At 45.1% G+C, this 24,976-nt stretch overlaps 1 protein-coding gene across 1 annotated transcript in view; it reads left to right on the top strand.

Moving 5' to 3' along the window:
• The window catches only part of LOC137537597 (hydroxysteroid dehydrogenase-like protein 1), an 89,219-nt gene that overhangs the window by 12,909 nt on the left and 51,334 nt on the right, over positions 1 to 24,976 (top strand). Inside the window, exon 2 of the mRNA XM_068259476.1 lies at positions 19,751 to 20,006. Within this exon, the coding sequence (XP_068115577.1) occupies positions 19,751 to 20,006 (256 nt within the window). The remainder of the gene's footprint in view (positions 1 to 19,750; positions 20,007 to 24,976) is intronic.

The following is a 24,976-nucleotide window of genomic DNA, read 5'->3' as shown; positions in this document are numbered from 1 at the left end:
TCATTACACAATACTGAAGTAGTTCAAGCCTTTTATTGTTTTAACCACTTCCCTACCACAGGTTTTTTCCACTTCAAGACCAGAGCAATTTTCACATAATGCACCTCCCATTCATTCGCCAATAACTTTATGACTACTTAACACACTGAAACGATCTCTATATTATTTTTTGCGGGACAAACTAGGCTTTCTTTGGGCAATACTTTTTGCTAAGAATTATTTTATTATATATGCATTTTACAGGGAAGAAGAAGAGAAAAATTGCAAAAATTCATCATTTCTTAGTTTTCAGCCATTGTAGTTTAAAAAAAAGTGCTATTGTAGGTAAAACAGTCACATTTTTTTTGCCCATTTGTCCCGTTTATTACAACACTTAAATTGCGTCCCTAGTACAATGTATGGCGATAATATTTTATTTGGAAACAAAGGTGTATTTTTTCAGTTTAGTGTTTTTTTATACTATAAACATAATTATAGGCTTTTATTTACAAAAGAAACATTAATATATCGACATAGCATACATATTTAAAAAGTCCCTAAGGTAACTATTTATGTAGGGTTTTTTTATGTTGTAATTTTTTTTTATTTTATATTTACAAGTTTTATTTTGGTAACTGTGGGTTAGGGGTGGAAGGGGTTTAACAATAGTAAATATTTAAATAAATGTCTGAATGTAAGAGTGTATTATGGTATATTGGGGTGTATATGGTTGTATTTTACTTTTTTGGCCACAAGATGGCACTACACTTAGCTCACTGGCTGCCTGCTGTTTACAGCAGATAGGAACGAAAGTGTTTGTAACAGTTTCCTTGGGGTTATGAATGAGAGATGCTCTCTCTCCCATTCATATCGGCAGGGGGATGAGGGCTGAGAATGGATTATTCTCGTGCCCTGAACACAGAAGAACTGGGATGCGGTGGAAGCGGCGCTGGAATCGCGATTGGCGGCGGTGAGTAAACAGTGCGTGTATATATACGCCCCCGATCTGCTAGAGGTAAACATAGGGGCGTATATATACGTAGCAGAAATCTGGAACTGGTTAATATTGATGATTTTGGTATACAGCTCATGAAAACCCAAATTTCCTATCTCAAAAAATTAGCATATTTCATCCGACCAATAAAAGAAGTGTTTTTAAAACAAAAAAAGTCGACCTTCAAATAATTACAGTATGTTCAGTTATGCACTCAATACTTGGTCGGGAATCCTTTTGCAGAAATGACTGCTTCAATGCGGCGTGGCATGGAGGCAATCAGCCTGTGGCACTGCTCAGGTGTTATGGAGGCCCAGGATGCTTCGATAGCGGCCTTAAGCTCATCCAGAGTGTTGGGTCTTGCGTCTTTCAACTTTCTCTTCACAATATCCCACAGATTCTGTATGGGGTTTAGGTCAGGAGAGTTGGCAGGCCAATTGAGCACAGTAATACCATGGTCAGTAAACCATTTACCAGTGGTTTTGGCACTGTGAGCAGGTGCCAGGTCGTGCTGAAAAATGAAATCTTCATCTCCATAAAGCTTTTCAGCAGATGGAAGCATGAACCCACTTTTGAACTAGAAACAGCGGCAGAAGAGCCTGACCTGGGCTACAAAGAAGCAGCACTGGACTGTTGCTCAGTGGTCCAAAGTACTTTTTTCGGATGAAAGCAATTTTTACATGTCATTCGGAAATCAAGGTGCCAGAGTCTGGAGGAAGACTGGGGAGAGGGAAATGCCAAAATGCCTGAAGTCCAGTGTCAAGTACCCACAGTCAGTGATGGTCTGGGGTGCCATGTCAGCTGCTGGTGTTGGTCCACTGTGTTTTATCAAGGGCAGGGTCAATGCAGCTAGCTATCAGGAGATTTTGGAGCACGTTATGCTTCTATCTACTGAAAAGCTTTATGGAGATGAAGATTTCATTTTTCAGCACGACCTGGCACCTGCGCACAGTGCCAAAACCACTGGTAAATGGTTTACTGACCATGGTATTACTGTGCTCAATTGGCCTGCCATGTCTCCTGACCTGAACCCCATAGAGAATCTGTGGGATATTGTGAAGAGAAAGTTGAGAGATGCAAGACCCAACACTCTGGATGAGCTTAAGGCTGCTATCGAAGCATCCTGGGCCTCCATAACACCTGAGCAGTGCCACAGACGGATTGCCTCCATGCCATTGACGCATTGACGCAGTCATTTCTGCAAAAGGATTCCCGACCAAGTTTTGAGTGCATAGCTGAACATAATTATTTGAAGGTTTTGAGGTTGACTTTTTTGTTTTAAAAACGCTTTTCTTTTATTGGTCGGATAAAATATGCTAATTTTTTGAGATAGGAAATTTGGGTTTTCATGAGCTGTATGCCAAAATCATCAATAAGAAAAACAATAAAAGGCTTGAACTACTTCAGTTGTGTATAATTAATCTAAAATATATGAAAGTCTAATGTTTATCAGTACATTACAGAAAATAATGAACTTTATCACAATATGCTAATTTTTTGAGAAGACTCTGTACACTATTCCTTTTTCTTATCTATTATGCTTCTTTGGCTATTCTAAGTTTGTACCTATTTTGAGAACTTTAATAAAAATAATAATAAATAATAGAATTAAAAGAGAATCCCACCACCACATATCAGAATGAGTTGAGTGAACTATGCCTAGAAGGTTTGAGAAAAGGTATTCTGATCCAAGAAGAATATGCTTATTTGAATATAAAACCCAATACCCAAGAGAACCTGTACTGTATGCGCTGCCCAAGGTGCATAAGAATGCTGCAGGCTGCAGCCCCACCCAGTAGACCGATTATTTTAGGTATCCATTCAGCCACCTACTGGGTGGGAGAATATCTGGAGCAGTTCCTTAAACTACTTATGGAAATGATCCCATTATACTTGAGAGATACATTAGCAGTCCTTCTAAATCTGAAAGACGTGAAGTTAAATTGAATGAGGAGTCTGAGATACTAATATATATATATATATATATACATACACTGTATGCATGGCAGACGTGACGCCCTTGTATACAGCAATACCGTAGGAGAAATCAAATAGAGTAATAGTGCAATATTTAGAAGAACAGGAAGTGCTGTTTACAGAACAGATTATGTTTATTGGAAAGTACTAGTGACCTGCAGGAATTCTTAGGGAAGTTTAAAGAGAATCTGTATTGTTAAAATCGCACAAAAGTAAACATACCAGTGCGTTAGGGGACATCTCCTATTACCCTCTGTCACAATTTCGCCGCTCCTCGCCGCATTAAAAGTGGTTAAAAACAGTTTTAAAAAGTTTGTTTATAAACAAACAAAATGGCCACCAAAACAGGAATTAGGTTGATGTACAGTATGTCCACACATAGAAAATACATTCATACACAAGCAGGCTGTATACATCCTTCCTTTTGTATCTCAAGAGATCATTATACACAGGCAGTGTGCATAGAGGGGCCAGGAGGGGGGAGATGCATCACAGAACCACAACACTGAAGAACTTGGCAGCCTTCCAGACACAGGCTGACAAGTCTGACAAGAGAGAGATAAGTTGATTTATTACAGAGATGGTGATAGTAGAACGCGCTGCAGTAAGCCAGAACACATTAGAATAGCTTTTGGAACTTGTAGGATGATAAAAAACAGGATGTAATTTTTGTTACGGAGTCTCTTTAAATACATGTTGGGACTGCTTTCACCATTTTAGAACCCTGCCCGTGAACTGAGACAGAGCACAATCTATAATTTCCTCTTGTGGCAGCACTCTTGGTAAGTGACCTCTCATTTATCACTTCTTGTGACTGTTACAGCATCTACCCCTTACAGAGACTCTCTGGCAGTCTGTTTCTGTACTGCTAGATTACTCCTATGCGGTTTTCTCACACTGTTTGTAAGAAGCCTGAATGAGCAGCACATATGCCATGTGAAGCTGCAATATAGTCTATGCGCTCCTGGTGAGCATACATCAAAGCACCAGGAAAAAAGGGTGCTGGGTATAGCCGAAATTTTAAAATATCATCAATGACAATTGTTTTTTATATTTTCTTCATCTTTATCTGAGATAGAATAATAAATATGTTAAAATAACCGTAAAAGGGCACAGGGTGAAGCTGAAATTTCAAAATATTGTCTATGAACAATGAAAACGAAAAAATACTTACAGTTGTAATGAGGATACTAAAACATTAGTACATATTACCAATATTTTACTACAACTAAACTTAAACCTACTCTCACACAGAACCCTCCACTCCTGATGCCCAACACTAAGACCCCCCCCGGTGGTGCCTCCCTAAGACCTCCCAGTGGCGCCTAACCCTAACATCCTTCTTCCTGAGGCCTAACCCTAAAACCCCCCCTACCTGATGCCTAACCCTGAAAATCCATTTCTATGCGGCAAATGACGTAATTACAAAAAGCAATACCTTTCTAAGACATTCATTTCTAAATGATAATTTATAAAATTATAGTTCTCAAAACAAATTTCAAAATGTTCAAAAAAATTAAAAATGATAATTTACTAAATGATAATTGTCAAAATGATAATTTTCAGAACATTAAATCTCAAAACAAAAAATTTTGGTTGGACTGGCCCAGACACCCGCTATTTATCGGGTGCCCAAATTTCTGCTTTTGGCACCCTATAGTCAATATTTTGCATTAGCACCTATGGCGCACTCGGTCTATTAGCCACAGGACCCCAAATTTCCCGATTCCCCTGGTGAAACCTACTTAGACTGAGTATGCAGTGTGGTGTAGGCATTAGGAATGAACAAGAAAGATCACCAAGCTCAATCTCACAGTAAATATGGCCAATTTTGAATACCGATATTGACCTTAACCACTTAAGGACTGCAGTCATAAAACCCCTTAAAGAGTAACTGTTAGGCTTAAAAACAAAAATCTATTCCCTATTTCTATCGGTAATATAGATAAAATGGATACTAAAAAGGCAATGCCTAACTTAAAAACAAATCTTACTTTTTTTTTTATTGTAGATAAATCCTCATGTCCCCAGCTCTAAAGGACGCAGCAAGAAGCCGCATAACCGAAGATGCAGTGCAGGCTGGGGCGGGAGGGAGTTCTCCTTTGCTTTTCTGCCCAGACACAGCTAGTTCAGCCTGATTGGCTGCAGCCTGTGTCACTCAAGCCTGTCCCTTTCTCATTGGCCGCCTCGCGTCTGCACTGTCCGCCCCCTCCCTGCACTCTGTCGGCATCTCCGTCCCTTTATTCGGGGAGCAGCGGGCATCTCCGCATCCATGGGGACCCCGGCCTCGCCACTATTTACAAAGGGACTTCCCCCTGCATTATCCCTCCACCCCGCAACATCCCCGCCCGCAGCACCACAGAGCCCAGCGGGGAAGAACACACGCAGCGCACACAGATTCTTCTCTGGTGCTGGAGCTGCATATATTCTTCCCTGCTAAGCGCTGTTATGCTGGGAGACGAGATGGACGCTGCAGGGCTGAGGGTAAATACAGGGGGAATCACTACTGATATAGTAGCAGGGCTGGGGGGTTCTCATGGATGCAGGGGTGTCACTAATATAGCGCTGGCAATTGCTGTGGGTAGGAGGGAAGGGGGTAAGGGAGGAAATGACCTCAGCATTGGCTTCGCTGGAGGGACTAAAGATGGCCCCTGCCAGGGAACAGAATTCTCTGCATTTCCGTATTTTTGTTTTATAAAATTTACTGAAATGAAATTGTGGACAGTGCAATACATCTGTCATGTAAGTAGAGCTAGTATTTATCTACTTATATGTGTGTGTGTTTATCCTGGCATAGTATGGCTGACAGCTCCTCTTTAAGGAACAGAGCCTTTTTTTTCTATTCAGCCCACTGCAGCTGCAGAAAGAAGACATCCCAAAGTATTCACTTTGTCACAAGTAAGCGGAAATTGATTTTAATTGTTTTTTTTCACAAAGTGTCATTTTCCGCTAACTTGTGACAAAAAATAAAATCTTCTATGAACTCGTCATACACCTAACAGAATACCTTGGGGTGTCTTCTTTCTAAAATGGGTCACTTGTGGGGTTCCTATACTGCCCTGGCATTTTAGGGGCCCTAAACCGTGAGGAGTAGTCTTGAACCCAAATTGTAACGATCGGTGTCAACATGCAGAGAGAATCTGATTATTGGTGATCTGCAGAGTCACCAGTAATGCAGATATACACCAGATTATGAATGATCTGCAGAATCACCAATAATCCAGGTATGTCTAACCTCTGGACACCTGAGGAATGAGTGTACAGTGTAACAGTAACACTTTGAGAGAGAACCGCCAGAGGAACTGGAGGCAGGAAGAAGAAGGGAGTTCACCCCAGACTGTGGGTGAATCCCTTAGGCCAAAGGCTCCCTAGGAGAGGGACCTAGGCCTGGTTGCAGGAAGCCCTGCTGCTAATAAGAACAGATTTGCCCTTTACTGGATGTGAGATCCTATCTCTCTACACCATAGTGGCGGGCTAAGGAAGTACAGGTACACAGTGCTAGTCTTGGGTGTGAGGTCCGTAGTCACGACACCCAGGAACTAGTCTATAGCATAACATAGCATTGAGACAGTTTCCTAAGCTTGGGTGTAAGGTCCGTAGTCACAACACCCCGGAACTAGTCTATAGCATAACATAGCATAACATGAGAAGGTAAAATAGCTCAGTGAGAATTCCCAGGTCCTTCCTGGTTCAAACACACTGTTGGATCTGACTGAGGTCTGTGTGCTAACTTATGAAGCATTTGCAACGGCAGACGATGTGAGACTGAGGGACGAGTGGTTATATAGTGCAGTGCTGGCCAGCGCCGCCCAGTCCCTTCCAGCCAATCATACATCCTTGGATCAGCTGACCAAGGGAGTCAGATGATCCCTCTCTGCTTCCCATAAAGCTTCTGTCTTGCCGCGCGTGTGCGCTTGTATTCCTCAGCCTATGTATGCACAGGAAGGCTGTACCACATCAGACACATGCCGCCGCGCGTAAACCGCCGGACTGGACGCGGAAACGGCTGCCACGCCGTCAGAGCACGCGGCGGCCATTCCGCAATCCTTCACAGTACCCCCCCCTGAGGAGTGGACTTTTGACACTTCCCACCAGGCTTTCCAGGATGTAAGTCATGGAACTCTTTCCTCAAATCATCTGCGTGCATGCGGCACTCTGGTACCCAAGTTCTATCTTCCACACCATAACCTTTCCAGTGTACCAAATATTGCACAGAATTCTGCACCAGCCGGGAGTCCAGAATCCCCTCAACCTCATACTCAGGTTGATCATTAATCAATACGGGAGGGGGGGGGGGAGTGGAATCCACCTGCACTTCCGGCTTGAGCAATGACACGTGGAATGATCTTACACCACGCATACTGGTAGGAAGATCAACGGCATAGGTGACAGCATTAATTCTCTTGGTGACTGGAAACGGTCCCACAAATCTATGCCCTAATTTGGGTGACAGTTGTTTCAATGCCAGATGCCGCGTAGACACCCAGACCAAATCTCCTGGTGAAAAGTGCCATTCAGCAGAGCGTCTCTTGTCAGCCTGCTTTTTCTGGGACTTGAAAGCCTTTCCCAAATTTGTTTTCACCAGAGCCCAAATTTGTTTCAACGCCAGCTGCCAATCCTCCAATGCTGGGAAAGGAGTAAATGCCACTGGCAAAGGAGCAAACTTAGGGGACCTCCCCGACACTACCTGAAAAGGAGAAAACCCAGAGGAAGAACTTTTCAGGTTATTGTGCACAAACTCTGCGAAAGGTAAAAATTTTACCCAGTCAGTTTGTGCATCAGCCACGTAGCATCTGAGAAACTGTTCCATGGATTGGTTGACCCTCTCAGTCTGGCCATTCGTCTGCGGGTGGTAGCCTGATGAAAATGAAAGATCCATGCCCAAAGAATGACAAAATGCCCTCCAGAACTTAGATACGAATTGGACTCCCCTGTCTGACACTACATTTTCCAGAATGCCATGCAGCCGGAAAATGTGCAGGATGAAGAGGTTAGCCAGCTCTTGAGCGGAGGGGAGTCCCTTTAGAGGGATGAAATGGGCCATCTTGCTGAATCTGTCTACCACCACCCAGATGACAGTCATGCCTTCAGATCTGGGGAGTTCACCCACAAAATCCATGGACAAGTGAGTCCACGGTTCACTTGGAACCGGCAGAGGCTGCAAGGTTCCCACTGGAGCCTGTCGGGAAGGTTTGCTCCTTGCACACACAGCACACTCTCTCACAAACTCCTTACAGTCTGTGGCCAACGATGGCCACCACGCACACCTGGCAAGGAGATCCTGTGTCCTGGTGGCCCCTGGATGACCAGCATTCTTATGAGAGTGAAACAGCTGCAAAAGCTGTAAGCGGAAGGGCAGGGGCACAAACAACACTCCTTCGGGCTTTCCTTCTGGGACATCCTGCTGATATGGGGCCAAGGTGGCAGCCCAATCCCTCCAGGTTTCTGTGGCTGCCAAAACCACCTTCCGAGGCAGAATAGTCTCGGGTGCCGAAGGCTGTGCAGTCTCGGGTTCAAAACACCTGGACAAGGCATCAGCCTTAACGTTTTTACTACCAGGAGTATACGTAATTACAAAAGTGAATCTGGAAAAGAACAGTGACCACCGGGCCTGTCGGGGACTGAGTCTCTTAGCGTTCTCAATGTACTCCAGATTTTTGTGATCTGTGTAAACTGTAATAACATGTTCTGCTCCCTCTAACCAATGTCGCCATTCCTCAAAGGCTAACTTGATGGCCAGGAGTTCTCGGTTGCCTATATCGTAGTTTCTCTCCGCTGGGGAAAACCTACGGGAGAAGTAAGCGCATGGATGAAGCTTACCCTGCAAACTGGAACGCTGAGACAGCACAGCCCCCACCCCCACCTCAGAGGCATCAACCTCTATTATGAACGGGAAGGTGACATCGACGTGTCTCAGGATAGGAGCAGAACAGAACAGTTTCTTTAGGGTGCCAAAAGCCGTGAGAGCTTCCTCGGACCAGTGGTAAGTATCAGCCCCTTTCTTAGTGAGACTAGTGAGGGGCGCAACCACTGTAGAGTACCCCTTAATAAATCTCCTGTAGTAATTCGCAAAACCCAGGAATCTCTGGAGGGCCTTCAGACCTACAGGCTGTGGCCAGTCCAGTACAGCAGAGACTTTCCCAGGGTCCATAGAGAGGCCCGAGGTAGATATTACATACCCCAAAAAAGCAACAGAGGTCACCTCAAAAACGCACTTTTCCAGTTTGGCGTACAATTGATTCTGTTTTAGTCTTTCCAGCACATACTTGACATGTCTCCGATGTTCAGCAAGAGTGGCTGAAAAGACTAGTATATCATCAAGATATACTAATGCAAATTTACCCAAAATTGGTCTGAAAACCTCATTAATTAGCTCCTGGAAGACAGCCGGGGCGTTGCACAACCCGAAGGGCATCATTAAGTACTCGTAATGCCCATCGGGTGTATTAAAGGCCGTCTTCCACTTGTCACCGTCCCTAATACGCACCAGGTTGTATGCACCCCTTAAGTCCAATTTCGAGAAAATTTTAGCGTTGGTGATCTGGGAGAATAAATCATCAATCAGAGTGTAACGATCGGTGTAACAGAGAGAGAATCTGATCATTGGTGATCTGCAGTATCACCAAAAATGCAGATATATACCTGATTAATGAGGATCTGCAGTATCACTGATAATCAGATATATCACTAACCTCTGGATACCTGAGTAATATGAGTGTTTGGTGCAACAGTAATACTTTGAGGAGAATACCTGGGGAACAGGTATCAGGGCAGCAGGCAATACTGTCCTGGAGAACAAGTACCTTCCAGTAACCTGGGACTCTCCCGCAGGGAGGAGCCAGGCTAGGGGTAGGAAGGGCCAGAGCGTGCGTGACACCAAAGGCAGGATGTCACTGACTGATCTGTGAACTATCTCCTAAGTGAGAAGATGGTTCTCGAGGTCGGGCTAGCCAGGTCGGCAACACACGGACAGACAAAGACAGGAGACTGATTCGGTAATCCTAAGGCACGCAAGGTTTGGCAACAGAGTATCAGATATAGCGAGGTACCGAATCAGTGATCAGAAGAGTGGTCAGGAAAGCAGAAAGTCATAACAGATAATAAACAATGCCTAGTCTTGGGTGTAAGCTCCGTGATAATCAACACCCTGGAACTAGTCTGATATATATATATAACAGAATGGTAACACAAGTCCCTAGACTTAGGTGTGAGGTCCTTGATCATCAACACCCTGGAACTAGTCTGAATAATAACAGAATGGTAATACAGATTCCTAGACTTGGGTGTGAGGTCCTTGATCATCAACACCCTGGAACTAGTCTGAAGTATAACAGAATGGTAATACAGATTCTGACAAAAGGTCTGAGTGCTACCACGTAGTGATCGCAATGGCAGACAACCAGTGAATGACCAGCACCCAGTATATATAGTACAGCGCTATCCAGCGCCTCCCCTAAGTGCTGGACCAATGAGAACTGGTTGCAATGTCAGCTGACCGGCTTGGTCAGCTGACACGCTTCTGGCTGTCATAAAAGTTCTGCCTCTCAGTGCGCGCGTCCTTCTGAACCTGTGTGGGCTATCAGTCCCAGCCACACCAGACATGTGTTGTGAACCACCCGCCGCGCTGGACGCGGAACCAGCCGCACCGCTATCAAAGCATGCGGCGGTTTCTCCGCGTCTAGCCACACTATCAGATGTAGGCCCACGCTTGCAAACCGCCGCATTGGACGCGGAATCAGCCGCCTTGTTCTAAGCACACGCGGCGGCTTTTCCGCGTTTTCTCACACAGAGGTAGTGGGTAACGATTTTTCACAGTGATCTTATTTAGACCCTGATAGTCTATGCAGGGACGGAGGCCTCCATCTTTTTTCTTAACAAAAAAGAACCCAGTGCCCGCAGGTGACCGGGAGGGGTGGATAAAACCCTTAGCTAAATTTTCTTTGATGTACTCCTGCATTGCCAACTTCTCTGGCCCGGACAGGTTATAAAGGTGACCCCTAGGAGGCATACAACCAGATCTTAAATCAATCGGACAATCAAAGGGACGGTGAGGGGGTAATCTGTCTGCTGATTTAGGACAAAAGACATCAGCAAAATCTTTATACTGCTCTGGCAATCCTTCCACCTGGATTCTGGTGTTACCCATGGTTACCTTCGCCAAACAATGATGATAACAGCGGGTAGACCAACTCGTTAGCTGACCAGAGGCCCAATCAATCTGAGGGGCGTGAAGTCGCAACCATGGCAGACCAAGGATGATGGTGGAAGTTGCCATTCGTAACACAAAAAACTGCAGACTCTCTCTATGTAAAACCCCTATGGTGACCCCCAACTCCGGAGTCTGAGACAGAGGGTATTTACTCTGCAGAGGAGAGTCATCCACCGCAGTAACTAATACTTTATGACTCAATAGGACAATTGGAATTCCCAGTTTTTTAGCAAAATCATAGTCAATAAAATTGGCAGCCGAGCCAGAGTCGAGAAAGGCCTCAGTAGAAACTGTCTGGTCTTCCCATGAAATGGTGCATGGGAGGAGCAGTCGATCGTCTTTGAGAGATAAACTCTGTGCGCTTAGGGTGTTACCTCTGACCAGAATCAGAATCATTTTATTTATCGCCAAGCACGACTTGGTCGTGCCCGGAATTGGGCTTGGCACAAGCAGGTACAGAAAAAAGGACAGGCAACAGAGATAACAGGTAGCATACATCAAGCATAATGTAGTACAGTGGTGGTACACAACAGAGAAAAACCTTGTAGTACAGTGGTGATACACAACAGCGAAAAACCTTGTTCGCAGTAAATATGTAGATCTGCTGTGCAGACATGCTTAAGGGACGGTTCTGGTTAGTTGAGGGAGAACGGTTCTGGCTAGTTGAAGACTAGACTGATGGGAGGATGGTGCGGTGCTGGAGGGGGGTGGGAGTGAGTCTAGAGAGTTCAGTGATTTGACCACTCCTAAGCGACAGCGTTTACCGACTTCTTGGGACAGCTCTGTGCTTTATGACCCTCCTCTGCACAGTACAAGCAGAGCTGCTCAGTCTTTTTACGAGCCTGCTCGACCCGGGACAATTTTGAACGTCCAATCTGCATGGGTTCAGGGGGAGGTGAGGTAGGTGGCGAGGAAGCGTAGGAAACATATCTCACACTACTCCTACCCCGACTTTGTCTCTGATACCGTAGGCGACGGTCCACTCTGATCGCTAGTGAAATGGCTTCATCAATGGTTTTAGGTTCAGGATATCCTAACATTAGATTAGACACTGCATCTGATAATCCTGATAAGAAACAATCCAATAATGCAAATGAGCCCCATCTAGCTGACACTGCCCACTTCCTGAACTCCGCTGCATAAGTCTCTACCGAATCCTTGCCTTGCCGCAACATCTTGAGCTTCCGCTCAGCGGTCGAGGCAGAGTCCGGATCATCGTAAATTATAGCCATAGCTTTGAAAAATTCCTCCACAGAGGTCAGGGCCCCATCACCTGACTGAAGGCCATATGCCCAGGTCTGGGAATCCCCAGTCAACAGTGTTTTAATGAAGGTAATTCTCTGGGCCACAGTACCTGAAGCATTAGGTCTCAACTCAAAGTAGGATAACACTCGATTTTTAAAGTTTCGAAAGTCAGATCTATGACCAGAAAACCTCTCGGGCACAGGCATACGTAAGTCTGTAACAAGAGGGGATCGCACTGTGTTAACAGTCGTCTTAAGGGCTTGTATAGACCAAGACAAAGCATTAATCTGGGTCTGATGACTATCCAGCACGCTGATGCAATTCTCCACCGAGGTGGTGAGTGCAAGCAGACGACTGTCAAGTGCGTCCATATTGTTTTGGTCTGCCATTCTGTAATGATCGGTGCCAACATGCAGAGAGAATCTGATTATTGGTGATCTGCAGAGTCACCAGTAATGCAGATATACACCAGATTATGAATGATCTGCAGAATCACCAATAATCCAGGTATGTCTAACCTCCGGACACCTGAGGAATGAGTGTACAGTGTAACAGTAACACTTTGAGAGAGAACCGCCAGAGGAACTGGAGGCAGGAAGAAGGGAGTTCACCCCAGACTGTGGGTGAATCCCTTAGGCCAAAGGCTCCTTAGGAGAGGGGCCTAGGCCTGGTTGCAGGAAGCCCTGCTGCTAATAAGAACAGATTTGCCCTTTACTGGATGTGAGATCCTATCTCTCTACACCCTAGTGGCGGGCTAAGGAAGTACAGGTACACAGTGCTAGTCTTGGGTGTGAGGTCCGTAGTCACGACACCCAGGAACTAGTCTATTACATAACATAGCATTGACACAGTTTCCTAAGCTTGGGTGTGAGTTCCGTAGTCACAACACCCTGGAACTAGTCTATAGCATATCATAGCATTGAGACAGTTTCCTAAGCTTGGGTGTGAGGTCCGTAGTCACGACACCCTGGAACTAGTCTATAGCATAACATAGCATTGAGACAGTTTCCTAAGCTTGGGTGTGAGGTCCGTAGTCACAACACCCCAGAACTAGTCTATAGCATAACATAGCATTGAGACAGTTTCCTAAGCTTGGGTGTGAGGTCCGTAGTCACGACACCCTGGTACTAGTCTATAGCATAACATAGCATAACATGAGAAGGTAATCTAGCTCAGTGAGAATTCCCAGGTCCTTCCTGGTTCAAACACACTGTTGGATCTGACTGAGGTCTGTGTGCTAACACATGAAGCATTTGCAACGGCAGACGATGTGAGACTGAGGGACGAGTGATTATATAGTGCAGCGCTGGCCAGCGCCGCCCAGTCCCTTCCAGCCAATCCGCATACATCCTTGGATCAGCTGACCAAGGGAGTCAGCTGATCCCTCTCTGCTTCGCGCGTGTATTCCTCAGCCTATGTGCACAGGAAGGCTGTACCACATCAGACATGCCGCCGCGCGTAAACCGCCGGACTGGACGAGGAAACGGCCGCCACGCCGTCAGAGCACGCGGCGGCCATTCCGCAATCCTTCACACAAATGTCTCAAAATGACCTGTGAAATCCTAAAGGTACTCATTGGACTTTGGGCCCCTTAGCGCAGTTAGGCTGCAAAAAAGTGCCACACATGTGGTACTGCCGTGCTCAGAAGAAGTAGTATAATGTGTTTTGTGGTGTATTTTTACATATACCCATGCTGGGTGGGAGAAATATCTCTGTAAATGACAAATTTTAGATTTTTTTTACACACAATTGTCCATTTACAGAGAGATTTCTCCCACCCAGCATGGGTATGTGTAAAAATACACCCCAAAACACATTATACTACTTCTCCTGAGAACGGCGATACGACATGTGTGACACTTTTTTGCAGCCTAGGTGCGCTAAGGGGCCCAACGTCCTATTCACAGGTCATTTTGAGGCATTTGTTTTCTAGACTACTCCTCACGGATTAGGGCCCCTAAAATGCCAGGGCAGTATAGGAACCCCACAAGTGACCCCATTTTAGAAAGAAGACACCCCAAGGTATTCTGTTAGGTGTATGGTGAGTTCATAGAATATCTTATTTTTTGTCACAAGTTAGTGAAAAATTAAACTTTGTGAAAAAACAATAAAAATCAATTTCCGCTAACTTTTGACAAAAAATAAAATCTTCTATGAATGCTTCATACACCTAACAGAATACCTTGGGGTGTCTTTTTTCTAAAAAGGGGTCACTTGTGGAGTTCCTATACTGCCCTGGCATTTTACGGGCCCAAAACCGTGAGTAGTCTGGAAACCAAATGTCTCAAAATGACTGTTCAGGGGTATAAGCATCTGCAAATTTTGATGGCAGGTGGTCTATGAGGGGGCGAATTTTGTGGAACCGGTCATAAGCAGGGTGGCCTCTTACATGACAGGTTGTATTGGGCCTGATCTGATGGATAGGAGTGCTAGGGGGGGTGACAGGAGGTGATTGATGGGTGTCTCAGGGGGTGGTTAGAGGGGAAAATGGATGCAATCAATGCACTGGGGAGGTGATCGGAAGGGGGTCTGAGGGTTTGGCCGAGTGATCAGGAGCCCACACGGGGCAAATTAGGGCCTGATTTGATGGGTAGGTGTGCTAGGGGGTGACAGGAGGTGGATGATTGGTGTCTCAAGGTGTGATTAGTGGGGGGAATAGATGCAAGCAATGCACTGGCGAGGTGATCAGGGCTGGGGTCTGAGGGCGTTCTGAGGGTGTTGGCGGGTGATTGGGTGCCCTAGGGGCAGATAGGGGTCTAATCTGATGGGTAGCAGTGACAGGTGGTGACAGGGGGTGATTGATGGGTAATTAGTGGGTGTTTAGAGGAGAGAACAGATGTAAACAATGCACTTGGGAGGTGATCTGACGTCGGGTCTGCAGGCGATCTGATGGTGTGGGTGGGTGATCAGATTGCCCGCAAGGGGCAGATTAGGGGCTGATTGATGGGTGGCAGTGACAGGGGGTGATTGATGGGTGGCAATGACAGGGCGTGATTGATAGGTGATTGACAGGAGATCAGTGGGTTTTTACAGGGAAGAACAGATGTAAATAATGCACTGGCGAATTGATAAGGGGGGGGGTCTGAGGGCAATCTGAGCGTGTTGGCGGGTGATTGGGTGCCCGCAAGGGGCAGATTAGGGTCTAATCTGATGGGTAACAGTGACAGGTGGTGATAGGGGGTTATTGATGGGTAATTAGTGGGTGTTTAGGGTAGAGAACAGATGTAAACAATGCACTTGGGAGGTGATCTGACGTCGGGTCTGCAGGCGATCTAATGGTGTGGGTGGGTGATCAGATTGCCCGCAAGGGGCAGGTTAGGGGCTGATTGATGGGTGGCAGTGACAGGGGGTGATTGATGGGTGATTGACAGGTGATTGACAGGTGATCAGGGGGGATAGATGCATACAGTACACAGGGGGGGGGGTCTGGGGAGAATCTGAGGGGTGGGGGTGATCAGAAGTCCCCAGGAGGCAGTTTAGGGACTAAAAAAAAAATAGCGTTGACAGATAGTGACAGGGAGTGATTGATGATTGGGGGGGTGATTGGGTGCAAACAGTGGTCTGGGGGGGTGGGCAGGCCGCAATAGCAGCATAGGGGGCGATATACAGGATGGGAACGCGAAGAATCACTCGCGTTCCCATGCCTGTCGGCCGGTGACGGCCAAACCGGAAGTGTTCGCCGGCGGGTCCTGGAGCGTCAGAGTGGGGCTGCGAGGGCACCGATCAGCTGCTGGGGGCTGAGGGAAGCCTCAGGTGAGTAAATCTCATTTTTTATCGTTGACTTAAGTTTCCCTTTAAATGGTAAAACACTGTAACTCAAACTATACATGTCATAATTAGGTGGATAGCAGATTCATACTTGTCAGAAAATACAGATTAATATGACATCTTGCATGAGTGCGATAGGCTGACCGGTCCCCAAGGAGGGTTGTACACCAATAATCGGACAAGTTATTGTTATGAATTTTATATCAGCATATTGGGCAGATTTTAACAAATAAGACTATATTAATTTCATAGCTGTGCTATACATGGTTTTTATTCAACAGACCGAAATCAAAAACCACATGCATTTCAATCTGTTCCTAATCGGAGGCACTGTGTCTGAGCCCTTCAGTGGACCCCTGTGGAGCTAGCTACCCCTGGATAAAAGGACCGGTTGGTGCTCAATTAGCAGCTGAGTGTGACCAGCTACAACACCCTTTGATGTATTACACCCAGATTCTGGCTAGGTTTCACACCTCTGTGTCCCTAGGCCAGCAAGGAATTCTTTTGAACAAGTTAATTTAGTGTGGGTGATGGGTTTGCTTTCACTCAGCAGATAGGGAAAGCCATCTGTTGTATGTTTAAAAAGAAAAAAAATGTCATTTTGCACTGCTGTGCGGAACGATACAGAATCGCTGATTGTCTCGACTTTGGTATAATTCATCAGAATACCCCTGGCAAGTGTTGATTTAAAGTTACTTGTATTCAACCAGTAAGTAATTTGTTTGACTGGAAATGGCATAGGGGTCTCCCAAAAAATAATAAGACGATGTATAAGAGGCATTATCTCAGCTTTCATTTAAATTTGAGCTAAAAATGTCCAGTCCAAAATTATTCATACCCTTCTCAATAGTCAATATAAAAGCCTTTATACAGCAATCAAATGCTTCCTATAATTGCAGATTAGCTTTTTGCATGTCTCCACTGCACGGGCGTTTCTAGGCAATATAGAGCCTATGGCACACACTGAAATTGCACCCCCCCCCCTTTCCGGTCAGAGCCCCCTTCCACTTTAAAAACAGCATTCTGTCTTGCATACATGTGTTATGGTTGCCTATGCTTTTGGCTCGGGATATTGCTGAAGTTACTTTTTTGGAAATATATCTTCTCATTGTCTCTCTGTCCTCTTTTTTAACACTAAGCCAAGTGCTCCCTATATACATACATTAAGTACCTATGTTCTCCAAATAACAGAATTCATCTGATCTGAGGCCTGAGTGACAGAAAGGCACGGGGCAGGCATGACGGTACAGCACAGGGGCAGGCATGGTGCCCATGATGCTGTGGTGCTCATGGCACAATCCATACCTGCACCCCTCTAGATACGCCTCTGCTCCACTGGTATTTTTGCCCATTCATCTTTAGCAATGAGCTCCAAATCTTTCAGGTTGGAGGGTCTTCTTGCCATCACCTTGATCTTTAGCTCCCTCCACAGATTCTTAATTGGATTCAAGTCATGACTCTGGCTGGGCCACTCCAAAACGTTAATGTTGTGGTCTACTAACCATTTTTTAAACACTTTTGCTGTGTGTTTTGGGTTATTGTCATGCTGAAATGTCCATTGGTACTCAAGGCCAAGTTTCTCTGCAAACTGCCTGATTTCATTGAGAATCCTCATGTATTGCTCTTTTGTTCGTGGTGCCGTTTACGGTGATTAGGTTTCCTGGTACATTGGCTGAAAAAACACCACCAAAGCATTAGGTTCCCACCACCATGTTTGACAGTGGGGATGGTGTTCTTTGTGTTTAAGAATTCTCCTTTTTTTTACGCCAAATGAAGGAAACCTCATTGTGACCAAACAATTAAATTTTTGTTTCATCTGACCATAACACAGAAGACCAGTCTTCTTTGTCCAGATAAGCAATTGCAAAGGTGAGCTTTTGTGTACCTTATCTGGAGAAGTGACGTCCTCCTTGGTTTGCATCCCTCGAACCCAGCAGTGTGCAGTGTCCATTGGATTGTCTGCCTTGAGACATTGCCACCAGCAGAGCCCAGATTCACCAGGATGGCCTTGGTGGTGATCCTTTGATTCTTTTTCACCTCTCTCATTATCGTCCTGGCCAGCACAGGTGTCACTTTTGGCTTCCAACCACATCCTCTGAGATTTTACACAGTGCGGAACGTCTTGTATGTTTAATAGTTTGCACTGTAGCCACTGGAACTTGAAAATATTTAAAAATGGCCTTGTAGCCCTTTCCTGACTTGTTAGCAGCCCCAATGCGCAGCTGCAGGACCTCACTGATCTAATTTGTCTTAGCCATGACTGTTTACAAACCAACGGCAGAGAGCTGCTGTTTGTCACCTGCAGAGCTGATTAAAATAGCTGTTCCCAATTAACCACGTTGCCGATCTCCAGTTGGTGCGTGGTCAGCCACTGATCCACCTGTTAAGAGCAGCCAGGAGAGCTGCTCCAGTGTGACTCTCCGCTTTGAGGCAAGACATTTCTAAGATGGCGTGACACCATCGTACCTGGCATGCAGCATAGGCCCTGGGGAGCTGGAGCTGTGTAGCTGGAGAGGAGATCGCAGCACCAGTAGAGTTGAACTACCACTCAGCCAAGGAGGACGACAGCTATGAGGATGTAGCAGGAGGAGAGGGGGTGGCAGCAGGCCTGCCTGCAAGCCATGGAGGTGTCACAACTAGGTCCGCTGCACAGCCCCGTACTCCCTGCTTGCCAGCGGTCACCAGGTTGACCCAATGGGCTGTGTAAGTAATGTACCTGCCCTGACCGTGCTTGGCAGACCAGGCATCTGTGGTCAGATGGACCCTTGACCCAATGCTGTGTGCCAGAGATGACACCACTTGCCTTTCAACTTCATGGTACAGTTTGGGTATCACCTTCTTTGAGAAATAATTGCGGCCTGGTATCTTCCACTGCGGTGTCCCAATGGCCCCAAATTTTCGGAAGGTCTCAGAGTCCACCAGCTGGTATGGCCAGCTATCAGACGCCGGGCAAAGGGGTGACTGGCAGACATTGGCTTCTTCCACTCAAAGATTTCCCTTACGGACACCTGGCTGCTGCTGTGTGCAGAGGAGCAGGAACCGCTCAAGGTGAGAGGCGGAGTGGAGGAGGGTGGCTGTGATCGTGAAGGTGTAAGGGAGAAATCAGCTAAAGATGATGCACCTGAAGGAGGAAGAGGAGAAGGAGGGTGGCTTTGCTTTTGTGTGCTGCTTTTCCTCGGGTGGTCTTCCCATTGCTGTTTGTGCCTTTTCTCCATGTGCCTTCGTAAGGCAGTTGTCCCTACATGGCTGTTGGCCAATTTTTGGTGGCAGAGAGAACAGATGGCATCGCTCTGATCTAAGGCAGACACACTAAAAAATTTCCAAACCGCTGAGCCCCCCTGGGGTAATGGCACTATGGTGGCATCAGCAGCTGACGTTGAAGGGCATATTTAAATCTCCCCAGCAGCTTCTTAACTGGCCAATAGAACTCCCGACTGCAGTCACATGACACTGAGCCTCGAGCTCTAGCGCTGATCCTTCAGATCCTATACATTGTTTGGGCAGCAACAGATAACTAAATTAACTTTTTCACATGTATTGCACATTAATATTGATGGTTTCTGATGTTTCCATTTCAGATGTTAGAAATGAATATGTATGGAGCAGCAGTGCTGGAAGCAGTGCAGAGACTCGCATCCTCATCGGCTGAGAAGATTGCACAGTCCTATAACAATCACATGAAGATACTGGCTATTGTGGGAGCCTGTTACACAGTACAGAAAAGCTTCAATATTCTGAGTGGATGTTACGGATTTATCAAGGAATACATTTTACCTTGTTTCTGTGACAGGACCAAACATCTGAAGCAATATGGAGAATGGGCTGTAGTCACTGGTAAGTGGCAGAAATAGGTAGATCTACACCACAAATGATCAGGGCCGGATTTGGACTTCCCAGTGCCCTGGGCCGGTACCACCAACCGCCCCCCCCCCCCCCCCACACACACACACACACACACACACACACACAAACTCATGGTGCATACACACATCAGACCATAGTCTTTGGAAAATGAAGAATCACAGACCAATTTTACCCCCTTCCATGTAGTATGAGGGCCATACCTACAAAGTCTATTCTATTGAGCTGAACTCCCCATCAGATAGAAATCTTTGCAAGATGCTGCACACAAAGATGCTGTACACATGCAACAGATCAGTATCTGCAAAAGATCTGTTCCTGCAAAAGATCCGTTTCTGTAAAATGCATTCATAGTCTATGATATCTGCAGATCCTCATACACACCTTGTTTAACAAACATTCATCTGCAGATCAGATCCACCAGGATGGATCTTCATATCTGCAGATGATTGTCTGATCTGCAGATAATTGTCTGTTAAACAAGGTGTGTATGGGGATCTGCAGATATCATAGACTATAAATGCATTTTGCAGGAATGGATCTTTTGCAGGAACAGATCTTTTGCAGATATTGATCTTTTGAACGTGTTCAGCATCTTGCAAAGATTTTTATCTGATGGGGAGTTCAGCTCCATAGAATAGACTGTGTAGGTATGGCTCTCATACTCCATGGAAGGGGGTAAAATTGGTCTGTGATCTTTAATTTTCCAAAGACTGTGGTCTGATGTGTGTATGAGCCTTTAGGAAAATGAAAGATCACAGACCAATTTTACCCCCTTCCATGTAGTATGAGAGCCATACCTACACAGTCTATTCTATGAAGCTGAACTCCCCATCAGACATAAATCTTTGCAAGATGCTGCACACAAAGATGCTGTACACATTCAAAAGATCAGTATCTGCAAAAGATCTGTTCCTGCAAAATGCATTCATAGTCTATGATATCTGCAGATCATCATACACACCTTGTTTAACAGACATTCATCTGCAGATCCGATCCACCAGGATGGATTTTCAGATCTGAAGATGATTGTCTGATCTGCAGATGAATGTCAGTTAAACAAGGTGTGTATGATGATCTGCAGATCTCATAGACTATGAATGCAATTTGCAGGAACGGATCTGTGGCAGGAACAGATCTTTTGCAGATACTGATCTTTTGTGTCTGTACAGCATCTGTGTGTGCAGAATCTTGCAAAGATTTTTTCTGATGGGGAGTTCGGCTCCATAGAAAAGACTGTGAAGGTATGGCTCTCATACTACATGAAGGGTGGTAAGATTGGACTGTGATCTTTCTTTTTCCAAAGACTATAGTCTGATGTGTGTATGAGCCTTAACGATCACTTGTTTGCAGGATACCTATGAATGTTTTCTCTCTTAAAAATGATGAATGATTGTTTTTCCTGTTAGAGCAGTGAGTCCCTAATGCCTGGTACGCACCAGATAGATGGGTTGAATCGATTTTCTGATCACTTATACAAAGTCGATTAGAAAAATGATCAGAAATCAGATTAGACCTGTCAGAAATAATCAATTTGAACCCATCTATCTGATGGCAAATTGCATGGTGTGTACCAGACATGAAGTAGCAGAGCGGCGTTCATCTCCCTCTCTGCTCTTCTGTAATCACAGATCTGTTGCATTTATTTTATAGTATTTATTGTACTGATTCTTTCACAGGTGTTTTTTTACTGTTTGCCAACACGGTACAAATATATATTTTTTTAATTTTTAGTGTATGTTATTACTTTTGGTATACAAAACAGAATGTAACAATACAAAAGTATACAACAGTACATTTGCAATTATAGAGAAGTTGTCTATCTCATACTACTGCAGACTACTGCTGCCTTTAAAATAAGCCAGCAAGGGGTTAAGATTTAGCTTAGAAGGGGCTGCCATAAATCTCTCTAAGGAAAAAAAACCCTTATCTTTCTGTTTAAGATTTACAATCCAGGGGGAGAGAGGAGAAGGAATGGCTCAAGTCATTAACAGAGTCTGACCAGCAATACATTGTTTAGCCCAGCTTGAGTTGTAAAGTGGAAATAATTCTGTTAAAATGTTTACTTTTACTGGATCAGAAATTGTCTACATTGTGATCCATGTTTCTCTCACCCCTGGCAATAAACTGAAGCTTGTATGTTCAGTAGATAGCACTGTCTCATCGCACACCACGAAGTAAGGAAAATACACGGAGCTCTGGAATTCTGACTGTGTGTGCAGCAAAGCTGGGGCGCTTCGGAGCAGGAGAAATGATTTATTTTAACATGCAGCCTCTTATCTCTCTCAGGTCCTGCCGCCCTTTTATCCTTCTGATTTTTTCCGCCCTAGGCCGTGACCTTTGTGGCCTTTGCAGAAATCCGGCCCTGCAAATGATATGCTATGCTAAATTCCACTAATTCTGCCGAGGGTAGGCTATGCAACAGCATACCGCGTGCAATATACTACTGTGCTGCACGCCATTATACTGCAACGGACCCGCCAAATTGTGAATATTGCATAAGTAGTGCATTGCAATGCTGCAAGCTGTGTTACAAAGCGGCTGTCATGCTGCAACGACCCACTCTGAATGTAGCCTTACTGTCTGAATGTAGCCTTACTGTATACTGTCATCAAATCTATAAATGTAATGTTGAGTGCACCACACTCAGCACACTCATAGACTTCAGTTCAGCGGACGACACAAAAATGTATGTATACTTGTGGCACTGTGAAGAAAGAGCCCCCCCCCCCCCCAAGAGGAGCAGTATGCATGGCAGACCTCTGTGTACCTCCCATGTGCAGAATGATGTTGGCCCATCTTGTGCTGCTACCTATGGCATATTTTGATGGCCATGGCAGACCTTTGTGTGTGTCCCTCTCTTCTTCCATGTGCACACTGCTGATATGCTGTAGCAGATTTTGATGCCAGTGTGTGTCCCCGCACCACAAAAGTGTTGCCCCACCCACCCACCCGGCATAAGCAGAGTGCTTTGCTTACAGACCGCACTGTGAGCATTCCTGATTAGCCTGTAAGGTGCACTTTTTCTATGCTATGATCCCTGTGGTGTCGCGCATCACGCGCCGCTAGAGGGCATCATAGCGAATAGAAAGTGCACCTGACAAGCCATAGAGGAACGCTTATGGCACGGTCCATAAGCGCTACTTATACAGGGGGAGATTTACACTCGGGGTGCAGGGACACAGAGGGTTTGTCTGCCTTACAATCTGTTCCACTCTGGTGGGCAACGGACGCTGGTATATACAATATAGAAAAAAAATTATATATATGAAAACGTATCTACAGAGAGAGCAGTGAATTTCCTGCCGGGGTTTCCAGGTGGTCAGTATGCAGTGAGATCTGACTTATAGACAAAGGATCATCAGGACAGCCAGTATGCATTAGGTGAAAGGAAATAAATATGTCAGCCACCATATGTTTCTCACTTTGGGTTCATTTTAAATAACACCCTGGTACTTGGCCTATGCTTCAATCTCATGTCCCTCAAAGCAATGTTATGATGGATGAGTAGCATTAAATGGGTGTTTAGTGTTGTAGACTAGCTGTAGCTTGATCAATTTGTCTAATAATTACAGTTCTGTTGATTACTGTTCTATTTAATCAAAACATTGCATACATAGAATGCCAGAGTTGTCCTGTCTCATCATGTTCATGGTTCTTCAAGTGTGCTAGGCAAGTACAAATCTTCTGCACCATTAGCTAGATTGAAACTGGATCTCAGGTGAAGTCAGATCGGTAATCATTTCTCCTATTGAATAGATAGCAAAAGTCACTAGACCCAATGGGAATCCACCATTAATTATTACACCAGGAAAATGTTATTTTGAGTATGGCTAGCTTAAAGGACGCCCGAGGTGAAAATAAACTAACTAAAACAATGGTATCTATCCTCCGTCTCCTAAAAATGACTTTTTAAGAAATTCCCCAGTTTTATTTTATATTTAACATTTAACACTTTTTCAGTGTTTACTGTTTTATTGTTTTTGCTCAATGACACACTCGTTGAAGTATGCCAGAGCTAAAATCTATGAACTATTGACCCTTTTTATATCTTCCCTGCTCTCAGAAGCCATTTTCTGCTGGGAAAGTGTTTTAGTGTTGTAATTTCTTATCAGGGAGGGTCGCACTGTAGTCTAACCCAGTCCTGACAAAACAGGAACTGCCACTTACATACCTGATGTTTAAATATTTCAGGCAGAGAAAGAAAAAAAAAAGGAACACAGCCTAGCTATTTGTGTGCTAGGCACATGTCTGTCTATCTCATGTCACATATCACCTCGGGTTATTTACAGCGAAAAATCCTCAAAACGTTTTTGCATGACTAGAAGGAGGTTAGCAAAGCGAATAAGTATCAGGCTCAGTAAAGATAGCTATATATCAAACAATGTATGGGCAGATTCAACCAAGAGACAAATCTCTCTCTAATCAAATCTGATAAGAGGAAGCTCTGTCAGCTGCCCATACACCATAGGCCGATTCCCGATCAATTTCATGCTGAAATAGATCAGAATCGGCCTTGTGCGCCGCATGCATCTGCCTCGCCGCCCCGACACTGTCCCCTAATGAAAAATGTCCCCCCGGTGCCCAGTGTAAACTATACATTACCTGTACGCGGAGATTCGCAATCGAGATTCACAATCCCAAAATGTGATATTCAGCCCATCACTACAGGAGACTGCATTGCTAGCTGTCAGCAGGAACTGGATGGCATCTGGAATGAATGCCACCCATAAAGGAGTCTAGAAGTAGTGTAGTGTCACTAGACCTAAGGATGGAGGACCTGAGAAAAGAGCGTGGGTCAGTGAGAGCAGTAGCAATGTGTGGGCTCACGTCAGCTATTGCAAGGGAAACTGCATTGCTAGCTGGCAGCATGAGCTGGGTGGAGTGCACAAGCAATGCCACCCAGAAGTGTAAATACAAGTTGTGTCACTTGAGCACTGAAA

This window comes from Hyperolius riggenbachi, chromosome 11, assembly GCF_040937935.1.
Source record: "Hyperolius riggenbachi isolate aHypRig1 chromosome 11, aHypRig1.pri, whole genome shotgun sequence".
Taxonomy (NCBI): domain Eukaryota; kingdom Metazoa; phylum Chordata; class Amphibia; order Anura; family Hyperoliidae; genus Hyperolius; species Hyperolius riggenbachi.
Note: the sequence above shows the minus strand (reverse complement) of the source record. Positions and strands in the feature narration are given on the sequence as shown.